This window comes from Nasonia vitripennis (genome assembly GCF_009193385.2).
Source record: "Nasonia vitripennis strain AsymCx chromosome 3 unlocalized genomic scaffold, Nvit_psr_1.1 chr3_random0009, whole genome shotgun sequence".
Classification (NCBI taxonomy): Eukaryota; Metazoa; Arthropoda; class Insecta; order Hymenoptera; family Pteromalidae; genus Nasonia; species Nasonia vitripennis.
The window spans coordinates 2,007,850-2,020,859 of record NW_022279629.1 but is presented as its reverse complement, the minus strand read 5'-3'; the positions used below and the strand labels follow the sequence as shown (position 1 = coordinate 2,020,859).

At 33.8% G+C, this 13,010-nt stretch overlaps 1 protein-coding gene across 7 annotated transcripts in view; it reads right to left on the bottom strand.

Moving 5' to 3' along the window:
* The window catches only part of LOC107981437 (protein unc-13 homolog A), an 893,220-nt gene that overhangs the window by 372,591 nt on the left and 507,619 nt on the right, over nt 1–13,010 (bottom strand). For all 7 annotated transcript variants that reach the window (XM_031927059.2, XM_031927063.2, XM_032601854.1 and 4 more), the window contains 2 exons: nt 6,800–6,882; nt 6,506–6,708 (listed from right to left, as the gene is read on the bottom strand). In XM_031927059.2, coding sequence (XP_031782919.1) covers nt 6,506–6,708; nt 6,800–6,882 — 286 coding nt within the window. The remainder of the gene's footprint in view (nt 1–6,505; nt 6,709–6,799; nt 6,883–13,010) is intronic.

The following is a 13,010-nucleotide window of genomic DNA, read 5'->3' as shown; positions in this document are numbered from 1 at the left end:
GCTCGACAGCTACAGATTACCTTATATACCAGATAAAATATAAATACTTTACTCCACATTAAGTGTTATTATTTCGCCTTACTGGCCTGTCGAATTAAGTTTCGGTAGACCGTGCCATTTCAAGGCACATTTCACAATGAACAATGCCAAAGTAGAACAATCGAATATTAAAAATACAGAAATTTACACTAATAATATTGTATACAAGAAAATATTATAAACAGTACAATATTATAAAAGTTGTACTATTTTCTAAATGCTTTAGTGGAAATATGAAAATCGCCTGTAGCATTTTGTAAATTCTGCGCTAAAAGTAAGATAATCGGCTTCAGCATCAGCATTTTTTAAAAGCAGCGCCGCACAGTGTGAACAAATTTTTTTTTGTATTAAAACCTAATATCTTACGATTGAGTGTAGGGAATTGGATGGCCCCCGGAAACTATTGTGGGCCTTCCCAATATTTTTCTCTTATTCCACATAACTTAAACTATACTCTAATTAAATTTCATCCAATTCCCTACACTCAATCGTGAGATATTAGGTTTTAATACGAAAAAAAATTTTTTTACACCGTGCGCCGTAAATGTTGAAATCGGATGCAGTATTTTTTAAATACAGCATTGCAAAAAAAATTTACTGTAGCATTTAACTAATGCAGCACCAGAATATCACTCTCATAAAACTAACCTTACGAGCACGTCCCTGTTGTGAGAGTCAGGCAGCATATTATACTGGCTAACGCTTAGAGGATCATTACATGTTTACCATACGTACTTCCAGGTGATACATTACCGCAACGCAATATACGACAAATTAAGCTGGAAAACAAGGTAAACATTTATTTATTTAATTTTAAAACTAGTTTGTAAGGACCACATTTTGTAATGCCTAAAATTAGTTTTTGAGGGATCAACTTCAATTTACCAGCGCGTCTGCTGTTATATATTTTCTAAAGGTTCATTATTTTTAAGACCCAAATTTTTGTTTGGATTAAAAAATTGTTGTTTTGCATAAAAAAATTTTAGAGCCTAAATTCTTTAAAACCTAAATGTTTGAAGGTTAAAAATTTGTAAAAATAAACGTTTGTAAGGCCCAAATTTTGAGACCAAAAATTAATAAGACCAACAAATTTTAAAACCAAAAGTTTCCAAGACCCAAAATTTTTAAGGTCCAAATTATTTTAAGCAAATTTTTCATGGTCTATTATTTTTTTATAAAAAGAAAACATAATATCTAAAAAAGTGTGACGTAGGGCTAGTGGACTGGAGAACCGGAAAAGATTTGTTCCACTTCAATATCATGTAAGATAAGATGTGTCTTAGCACGCGATGAACACGAAGAATCTAAATATAAACGACATTGAAATGTACCGCATAAGCGATGGCGATATCTGCGATTTAATGTAATAATGTATTTTAATTTTTGATAATATCAAATGACAATGTACATTTATTCTTCTCGACTTTCTGTTCAAATAAACTTTAAAACTATAAACTATCAGGAAATAAAAACAATCATGTATCGACAATACTTTTATTAAATTTTAAAAGCTGAACACTGACACGCACAAACTTAAGCTTAATATAACGGATAATTGTCCGATTTTCATTGCTATAAATAAGTTAAAGTCAGTAACTAAAATAAGTAAAGGTAAAGTATTTACTGAACTGTACAAACATGTCTCTGAAAGCAAATACAAACTTTTTGTGGAACATCAAATTTGTAAAGTTTATGACCTGATAAACATAAGGACATGCATTAAATGTGGTCGTTATGGCCACAATGCCAAAAAATGCTTCAATTCAACGATGTGTCTCAAACGTGCTGAACCACATAAAACAAGTGATTGTATCAACGGAACAAAAAAGTGTATTAACTGTGCTTTTAGTAATACTAAATATAAAACTAATCTTGAAACAAATCACTTTGCTATGGACCCTAAATTGCAGGATTCTTAAGAAAAAAATTAATAAACTGTTTTACGATACCTACTCTATCGACTGCGAATATGAATATGGCCTTCCATCAGCAGAAGGTAACAAATAGAACAAGCTCTGTGTCAACTACGATTGAACAATTACCACCTCATAATAAACAATAAGAGCAGAGCACACCTGAACAACTTACACTACCAGCGGGTATCAAGAAACAAAAACCAGCCGAATCAACAGTTACCTCCAACTCTAAGGCATAGAAAGGGTAAACCGGCCAAGTCTCTAAATACGTAGAATGGCGACCCTCGACTTCTTAGATATAATTCAAAAAGACGCTGTTTTTAAAGAAAAAACTTATATTAATATTGATATTTTTAATAGAGCCATTAACAAACGCAGTGTCATTATCATGCATATAAATTTAGAAGCCTGAACGCCAATTTTGATAAATTGAAAATTATGATTAAAAGTCTAATTAACAAACCGGCAATAATTATATGCACTGAAACTTTTGAGCAAATCAATTATAATATATATGAACTAGTAGGACTAAACTAGGAATATAAGAGCTACTACAATGATAGTAACATAAATAGGAATGATGGAGTCATTGTTTTTGTTAATTCAAATCTAATCCAAACTACTGAGGTTGATGAGATAAGAAGGTTAAACATTGTAAACATCATGATAAAACTTAATAACAATAGCAAGCTTGAAATCTCGGATGTATATAAATTTCACGGTATTCCCAAGTCTTAATTTTTACTAGATCCAAACAATTATCTTATCAAAAAGAGAAATGTTAAAAATCACCTAGTAAATAATGATTTCAATATTGACTTACTGGAATGCGATCATTTTAGCCAAGATTTTGTTTGTAACTTCTTTGAAAAAAGTTTTATTCTTGGTTTTGTAAGTACTACAAGATTACCTATTAGCTTCGCCATGGGATCTTGCATAGACAATATTTTTATTAAAACCGAAAATCTATCCAAGGCTACTTACAAGATAAAGCTTGTTATGACGGATCATTACCCTGTCTTTATTGTGATAAATAAAATGAAGAGAGTGAGTATAAATGAGCCAGTAACTTATATAAATAATAGGATATTAGTAGATTTCGCTAAGGCAAGAGACTGGCATGTTATTTTGGCGATCAAGTATCATAATAATGCTATGAATAAACTGGTATATAAGATAAAGCAATGCATTGAATTAGCCACAACTAAAGTAAAAAAGGATAGTCAATCAGGTAGAAAGAACTGGATAACTGATTCGATAATTAAATCATGTGATAAAAATCAATTACTAATGATCCCATAAATCATATTATAGTTGATAATATTGAGATTACTAATAAAGTACAAATAGCTAAAAATATGAACAAATTTGTTTGTTAAATTAGTGATAAATTAAGTAGTACTATTGAAAAACCTACTAGTAGAATTATAAAAATGCCATACATGAACCCTAAGTCGATATTTTTAAGGCCTACAAAAACACTAGAAATTACAAAAACAATTAATGCACTAAAAGATAAAAATAGTCGCGTGGGTAGGATTAATGCTAATACGATAAAAATGATCAGTAATCTTGAAGCGGAACCTTTAGCATATATTTATAATATGTGTATTGAAAGGTCGATCTAGTCTGAAGCATTAAAAAAAGCCAAAGTTATACCGATTCACAAATCAGGTCCAAAACATAATATTACTAATTAACGACCGATCTCTTTAGTAACAGACCGCTGCCCGTTGATTTGAATCATGTGTGAATGCACGTTTATAAGAAAGACAGAAGCAGTAAGAAGCGGGAAGAGCAAAGACGTCTGTGAACGTCTAGAAAGTGTGTGGGGAGAGAGAGCAAGAGACATTCGCGCGGCAGCTCGATAATTACTGATCATGACGGAAAAATTCATAACTCAATTTATTATAGAGTTACATGAACTTTATGGACACATTGGGACACAAAAGCTGCCAAAGATGATAGAGGAAGAAATCTACATCAACGAATTGCGTCATAAAATATCGTATCTTATAGCAACATGTGATTCGTATCAAAGAAACAAAGTCTTAGTAAGACCCAGCACAGCAAAGAGGCAAGCAATTATTCCGGAGAAGCCAGGTGATTTGTTATCTTTAAATTTTTACGGTCCCTTGCTTACCTCCACAGCAGGATGAAATATATTTTTGCCACAATAGACGTTTTTAGCAAGGGTAAGAAAGAGGAGAAGAAACGCGTGCGCATATGGAGAGGAAGAGAAGAAGTAAGAAGCGAGGAAAGCAAATACGTCTGTGAACGTCTAGAAAGTGTGTGGGGAAAAGAAGGGAAAATACAGTGTGTGTAGAGAGCCACATCTTAGCTCCCTTTTTCTATGCCATCCAAATTGTTGCCAGTTATCGACTTATAATTGCAGTTGGAAGTGATTTTAATATACAGATTGCTAATCATTAAAACATACCTACTATTTTTATAGAAATTCACATGTATTTATTCTTCTTCGGAAATCCTGTATTCCTTGTATAAACTAGAAAGAACCTTTACACTCTCATATCAAATTTTGTTAAAATTTTTGAAAGAATTGTTTATTGTATAATATATGATTTTGTGGACAAACACAACATAATTTCAAAACAACAATTTGGTTTCATAAGAGGGATTGGCACGAAAAATGCGCTTCATACTTTAACGAATACACTATATAATAATGTAGATAGGCGAATTCCAACAATTGGAATTAGAGAACAGGCACTTGATCTCCTCTCAAACTGCTTACATAACAGATATTAGAAAGTGAAATTTATTGGAACTCAGAGTGACTGTTTACTAGTAAACACAGGGGTCCCACCAGGTAATATCCTGGGACCACTGTTGTTTATTTTAAATAATAATGATATCTTGAATGAGATTTCGTTGAGGGCAATCATGGACTACGCTGATGATACGGCAATAGTAGCTACAGGAGAAAATTGGGACGATACCAAAGATAGCATGAATAATTTCATGAAAGTAATATTTGAGTGTTTAGCATTGAACAAATTATTTCTGAATGTTGATAAAAAGTGTGTATGACTTTTGGCAGTTACGTTGATATAGTGTACCAGCTCAAACTCATATTAGAATAGGAACTCAAAATATTGCAAATGTGGAAAGTGCCAAATATCTAGGGATTGTCTTGGACTACAATCTAAAGTGGAATAAGCATATACTATACCTAGTCAAAAAACTAAATACCTTGTATATATTTTCTATAAAATAGCTAAAACAACTTCAACTGAAACACTGAGAATGATCTACTGTGCTTTTTTCCATAGTGTAATAAGCATCATTCGGCAATATTGTCTGAAGGTTGCATCGGCAGATTCGTCAGATTCGAAAATATTGGAGACAGATTATCAAATATTCAGCATTTTTAAAAAAGAATATGTATATTACGGCACTATTGTCTGGAGATTATTTGCAATATTGCGTCAATATTATAAAATAAAAGTAAAAAAACATTAAATTAAAAAAATTATATAAGCGTTTTTACGGGTTCTCATGCGTGTTTCGGGGTGTATCATCCTGATGTTACCTCCCGAAACGGGCATGAGAACCTGTGGAAACGCTGATATACATTTTTTCATTTAATTTTTTTTACACTTCTTTTATAATATTGATGCAATATTATAAATAATCTCCAGATAATAGTGCCATAATATACATATTGTTTTTTAAAAATGCTGAATATTTGATAATCTGTCTCCAATATTTTCGAATCTGACGAATCTGCCGATGCAACCTTCAGACAATATTGCCGAATAGATAGTAGATCATTCTCAGTGTTTCGGTTGAAGTTGTTTTAGCTATTTTATAGAAAATATATACAAGGTATTTAGTTTTTTGACTAGGTATAGTATATGCTTATTCCACTTTAGATTGAAGTCCAAGACAATCCCTAGATATTACCCTTTACAGCAATATTGCTGGACAGTATCCAAAATATTGAATAATCTACCTGCAATATTTTTAAATCTGACGAATCTGCCGATACAACCTTCAGAAAATATTGCCGAAAGATTGGGTGCTATACGGGACTTAGCATCTAATAGTGACACTGGAAATAAAAGTGTTATTATCCTAGAACTAATAAAAGATTTAGCGATAAAAATAGCTGCATAAAAGCAATCACAACTTTTAATGCGCTCCTAAACAATATGGAAGTGTTAAATATAAATAAATTCCAAAGTATAAAAAACTGGATCATATCTAATTGTTGATTATTGAACATTCTCAATTGGAAATACTTATGCTCACTTCATTAATATACTGATGTTATACATCATGCTTTTAAATCAAACTATAAGTTTTGTATTTTCTTTGTTTGATTTTTAATATTCTAATTCTTTTTTCTAGTAATTAGTCCTGTAAACAGGTAACTCCGTTCACCTCTGCAGGATTTTTAAATATGTATACATACATTCTAAATTATTTTTCTAGTTATATATGAATTAATTAATTAATTAATTAAATGAATGTGTGTGTGCGATAAATAAGTATGAATATTATTACATATAATACTTTTAACATACGTTAAGTTGCATGATGATCTTATTGTAAGCGAAATGCCATTTTTGTTTTGCTGTCATTTTAATTCGCTCTTTTATTTGAATCGGTACAGGTGGTGATTGCACCATATTTAACAATTCTTCATCACCGGGTGGTTCAGGTGGACTTCTTGGTGGTGTATCCATTTGAACGCTTTCGTCTAAAGATGCCTGTTTTTTAATACTTCCTTTTGTAACAGAAAGATGTATGCAAGTGAATATGTTTGCAATTTATCATATTTATCATATCTAATCACAAAAAATAATATGTTAAATCACCTCGAGGACTACCGGTAAAGGGTAATTCAATTAAAGAGTCGTTTCTAGATCCTCTGATCATAGCTTCTTCTCCTCGTTCGTATCTATAATTAATCGATATTATTAAGTTAATAAATTAAAAATATTACATTATCATCGTTATCTATACATTATAACATAATTTAATTTGATATTTGCAAAAGCATATTTTTATTATTTTAAACTCATTTTACTTAATCAAACAAGAATTTCGTTCTAAAATATTATTCTGTATAGCACTCACTCTAACAGGTATAATGGCACATGTTTGGATAATGATTCCGCAATTATAATTCAGTTGTCTCTGCGAAAACAGGCTTGCGACTGAGTTACGAATTAGTGAATTTTTAGAAGCCAGCAATTCATCGTGGTAACGGTAAATGGAGTTTATGGTTCCCTGTTGAAAAATCTCACGTGAGATCTCACGCCAAAATCTCATCTAACCATTTTTTTGTTCTTTACGCGTTTTAAATTGCCCTTAGTCAATTGCTAGCTTTTTTAAAAAATTCGAAATTCACAAATTTTTGAAAAATTTTGACTTAAAAAAAGTAATTCCAATTCTCCAAAAATTTTTTAATTTCGAATTTTTCAAAAAAGCCAACAATTAACTAAGAATGGTTTGAAACACGTAAAGGATAAAAAAATCGTTAGATGAGATTTTGGCCTAAGATCTTATCTGCGATCTCATCTGAGATCTCACGTGAGATTTTTCAATAGGGTCGAAATGTCAAACGCTGAAGCTAACGGTGCGTAGTCGTGATCTATAAGCGCCATGGGCTGGCCAGATCTGTAAGCAAGGTAACGGAGAAATTTGTATTGAACCTTTTCCAAAGAATTAGTAGCTACTTAAGTGAAAGGTGACCAGATTTGGGAACAGTAAATAAAGTAGCATGACTATTGCTTCGTAAAGGTAAATTATTGCAGACATATCGGTGAAATCAAAGGTTGTACGTTAAATAAACCCGACCAGACCACAGCCACTAGTTACCACGACGTCAATGTGATAAAAAAATGTCATATGAGAGTCAAATAAGACCCCTAAGTCCCTCGCAACGTCGAAACGATGAATGTCCAAGCCACCAAGCGAGTAAGAAAACCTTATGAACAATTGATCCCTAAAGAAAGAAACAGCATGACACTTGGTTAGATTAACATCGAGGCCATTCTCCCTCGTCCAATCATTCAAAGCCACGATATCAGCACTAAGCTTTGCTGAGTAAACCTCGAATTGAATACGAGAATAAATCTTGAAATCGTAAGCGTACAGCAGGATCTTTGCAAATTAAATCCGAAAATCTAAGAGGTTGATATAAATTCAGAACAACAAAGGCCCAAGTTGCGACTCCTGCGGCACAGAAGTCAAGACCAAAACGGATGAAGAGATACAATGATTAATGCATACAGCCTGGTAACAATCAGTCAAATACGACGATAAGGACCAAGCAAACCACCCCCCTGTTAAATTCTTTCAAAAAATCTGTATAGATAGTCTATTTAAATATAACTTTCTAGAGATTCAAAATGAAGTCATTAAAGATAAGTAACTGTGTAAGAGCTGAAAGACCAGGCCGGAAGCCGTGCTAATGATCAGAAATCATAAAAAGTAGTCTTTCAGCTAAAATATTTGCTAAAAATGCATTAAGAATCTTTGGAATTATGCTGATGAGAGAAATTGGTCGATAATTTACATCATTATTATTGCCACCCTTAAAAATATGAAAAATGTAGGAAAACTCTCGGAAAGTAGCCAGCGTGCAACATTTTATTCCATTAATATATCACAGGTTTCTCCAAACCAGCCTAACAACGCTTTACAAAAAGATTAAAAACCTCGTCAGCCCCAGAGCTCGCAGAATCCTAAATACTATGTACAATAGGACGCAGGTCCTTCACCGCAACTCGTTTGCTGGAGATAAGCTCCTCGGAATCCGGCAGACAATTTAATGGATCGTTATATGTTAATATATTCTTTTATTTATTATCATCTTATTATATTGTCAGAAATTAATTGATTATGACATTTATGTTCTGGTAGTTTTTATTTTATCCAATGAATTTAAGTTTTTATTTACGTGGAAATCAAGTGAGACACTTGACAAGGGCTATGGAACGTCACATTTGTCTGATTACAGTTTGAAAACGATTGAAAAACAGACAGGCCAAGCAATATAGAGATTCTCCTCAACAAAGAACCTTCCTGAAAACTGCCTGTGTTATCACGTACAGGGCAGTCTATAGCTTGTTCCCACAGTTTTCTACTTGAAAATGTTATTTGTTAATGTTTTATAAAAAATTATTAACAAAAAATCGTGGGTTCTTCTCATGGCCATCACTATGGCAAACATAAGCCAATTGGCCAAACGCTCGATAGCGATCGAGTAGTCGAGGAACGATGCGCAGCTGAGGGGAAATGTATAATCGGTAATATGCACGCATTGCACGTAATTTAAAGGAAAGCAAAAATAAGTCAAATATCAGCAGTAAACGCTGAGATGATCAATAAAAAAAACAAATTATAAGGTAGCTTAGTAATAGTGATTTTTGAAGTTTATCTAAAAACATGTTGGAAGTGTGTTTTGAAGTATTTTGAGTCAAAAAATGGTGTTTTCCGAAAGTGTCCGTATGGATGTATGTGCGTGTGTTTGCATACGTATATGCCTGTATCTCACCTTCTACTGTTGATTTTAAGACTCTAAGTCTCATTTTCTTTGATTTTACCATGTCCATTTGTACATTTGTCCATTTTTATATTTTTTAAACTCTTTTTTTTATAGCGATTTTTTAGTTTTAAGTGTTCAGTTTAATCTTATGAGAGAGAGAGAGAGATAGATAGATAGATAGAGAGAGAGAGAGAGAGAGAGAGAGAGAGAGAGAGAGAGAGAGAGAGAGAGAGAGAGAGAGAGAGAGAGAGAGAGAGAAATTTTAAGTGATTTTATTTATTCGATTCCGAGAAATAGATCAAATACAGAAAATGCACGCTTTTTGTGTTATACAATAACTGAAAACCTCCACTACAACTGGAGGGAATGGTTCTTTCGCTCGAAATGAGAAGCTTGTCATTCACTTTAGATGCATTATCTTTTGCATGCACGTGTGTTAAGAATTTTTGACACTCTGTGTGCGAAATTAAATTTTTTCTAGCTGCGTAGCGTGTGCGAAACTCTGAATTTCGCGCATGCTCATCTGCTATGAACGTAGATTCGCACACTTGTATAAAAAAATAGTATACGATACTAGTGCGCGTAGGTGATCATCACACTCGCTTTTTTGTCACCCTCGCTACGCTTGGAGGACTCGCGCACTCGTATCATTATTTACTATTTATCCATCAAACAGAAGAATACAAAAACTGTATAGAATTATGTATGGAGTTAAAACAATTTTGATATTAAAGCAATCCATAATGTTGAAGGAAGCTACGTGCCGCAAAGAATTGGCCGCAGTATTCTTGATGTTAGGATATCAGAACTTGAAAAAATTGATTATCGACTCAGATTTTATAAGTGATGGACAGAAAAGCAAGTATTTCATGCTTTTTTAACAAAGCGCCGTTATATTGAAATGATATATAATTTCGAAGCAGCTATCAAGAGCTCCTAAGCGGACCCTTTCTCTTTCTTGCATTTTAGTTGGGACTTAATAGCCGAAAAACAAAAGCGACGCCAACGGTCCTTTTAACCTGATTAGTCACCGTTAAGAGTTCGAAGATACTTGAAGCGTTATACCTGTGCACGTTGTTTTTGATGAACAAATTTACAGCGTTTGTTACAGATTACTGTGAAATTTATCATTTTTAGTGATTAAAAACTTATATATTAATGTGACATTTTAGAATACGTATTACCAGTGTGATGGAGTCGACTGACGAGTGAAGCAGCATCTACAAATATTATGTAAATATTAAAGAATGTGAGATGTTGAATGCATGAAATAATAAATTATTGGATTTTAGACGTTTTCACCTATCATGACATTTTTAAATATTTTATATGATTTCTCATATTATTACATTTTAATTTGTTGCATTTTATTATATTTTCTTACACACATAATTATTCCGTCTTATAGAGATAGCTTACTATCCTTAAAACTGAAAAATTATACCAGTAAATTATAACAAGAAGAAAGATTTCCAAAAAAGCATAATAAAAAAAATAACTTCGTTTAACAAAATTTTAAGTTTCGTCAAAACTTCTAATATAATTTGTAGATTTTTAATTTTAAAATGCATGTTTATTTATCTTATTTGTATTTTTATAATAATTTTTTATTCAGACATGATTAAAATGCATCAGATAAAGAAGATGATGATTTATGGGAAGACGTAAATGATACGTGTTTGCTTCGCGAGAAGCCTATGGAAGCCTCAAAAAGTCCTGCGTCGTTTAAGAACAAACCATTAACACTATTATCCAAGGTAGCTTGAAAAGAAACGATAAAAAGTACCTTAAATAAAGGTTAGGTTAGGTTAGGTTAAAGGGCTGAGTGCCATTTTCTATAAAAACCGCACTTCCGCTCAGTGGCCTATAGCCATTTACGATACCCTGTTTTTTTTGCTTTGTTCTTTTACTTTTGCTGAAAGCATTTCCAGCTTCTTGTGAAGCTTGTTATCTTTCCTATATCCATTCCTGCTGCTTCTTTCAGTTCTGCTAGGAAGCTGTGGCCCAAGATGTTGTGCCTTTTGCTTTCTAGGGCTGGGCAGTCTCAGAGCAGGTGGAATATGGTTCCTTTTTCTTCGCAGCATTCTCCACAGAAGTTGTCGTTCGTCTTTCCCCATCTCTTGAGATTGACCCCGACCGCACAGTGTCCTGTTACTACTCCTGTGATCGTGCTTACCAATACTTTCCTGTATTTTAGGAGCTCCTTTGTTTTATCTTTATCTACCTCTGGCCATAGCGTTTTCGATGTACGACAGTTGTCTCGTGAGTAGTATATGGGCTGGTATGGAGAGACTGGGTGTGGCCTAGAGTGACGTCACCAGTCCCGTGGCTGGCACCAGTTGTTTATGTAAACAGAAGCCCATGTTTATATCAACAGTAGCTGATAAGGTTAATAAACATGATTTACGACCGCCACTGTCATAAACAAAAAATCTGTCATCGATGGGTGACTTTTATTTGTTTATTTATAAATAATTATAAATAATTTTTAAACAAAAGGTATATCACGTATACGATACCAGCCCTACCCCTTTTACCCCAAGCAGACCCGAGCGCGACGTGCGCGACTCTCGCTATACCAGCCCGTAGCCCCCCTCTCCTTTTACACTATAGTAGCCTCTGAGCTCTGGCGCAGTGGCTCCCGCCACTGCTGTACGGTACCCGCTTCTCTCTCTATCTCCCCTCTCTACGCCATACTGGCGCGCCTGCCAAAGCCGCCGTCTACCTGTCGCTCGCGTATACCTGCTGTTTGGCTTTTATTGCCCTAGCACCGGCTCTGATCCTTTCTGCGCTGTAATAATATGTAACCTGTATGATTTCCTACTACACGGTGCCGCAAAGCCTGCTCTAAATTTCAGCTTTGGGGTTTATTGATAGGATTTGCACACATTAAAATAGAGAAATTTTTGTTTGATACACTCTTATATTTATGTACATTTATGTATAATACATGATATATTTATGCGCGCGTATGTGTGTGTGTGTGTGTGTGCGTAGAACAATAAAGCATATTTACAGCTTAGAAACTAACGATAGGAGATGAATAAAAAAAAGTTATAGCGGAAACATAACGTCGTACACATCTTTTGCGATTCTGGCTAAGCCAAACGCATAGATTTCTGTTAAAACTACATCTAAAACGTCGACGCTTACAGTGGCGAAATTTAAGTTTGTCTTAACAATTTCGTCGATTTTATATTTATGAAGGGCGTAATATTGTTTGAACGAGTTTACACTTTTTAGAATTTCACGACATAGTTCAGCCTCTTCTCTTTTCAAAGCGTCTTTTATATAATCTAAAATTGTGTCCACGCCGCGATTAACTAATCCCGAAAGCTCCTCGAGCTGTTTAAAATGCAAATCGATGCACTCTTTTACCTTTCTTAAGCCAGCGAACGTTTGTTGATGCATAATTACACTAGGCGGACTCTCCTACTTTTTCTGCTTCTTGCACGCAGGCTGTACAGGTGGATGCTGTTGTGTTTCCTCGTCATGGCCGCCGTCGCCGCCGACACTGCTGATGAACTGCTGAC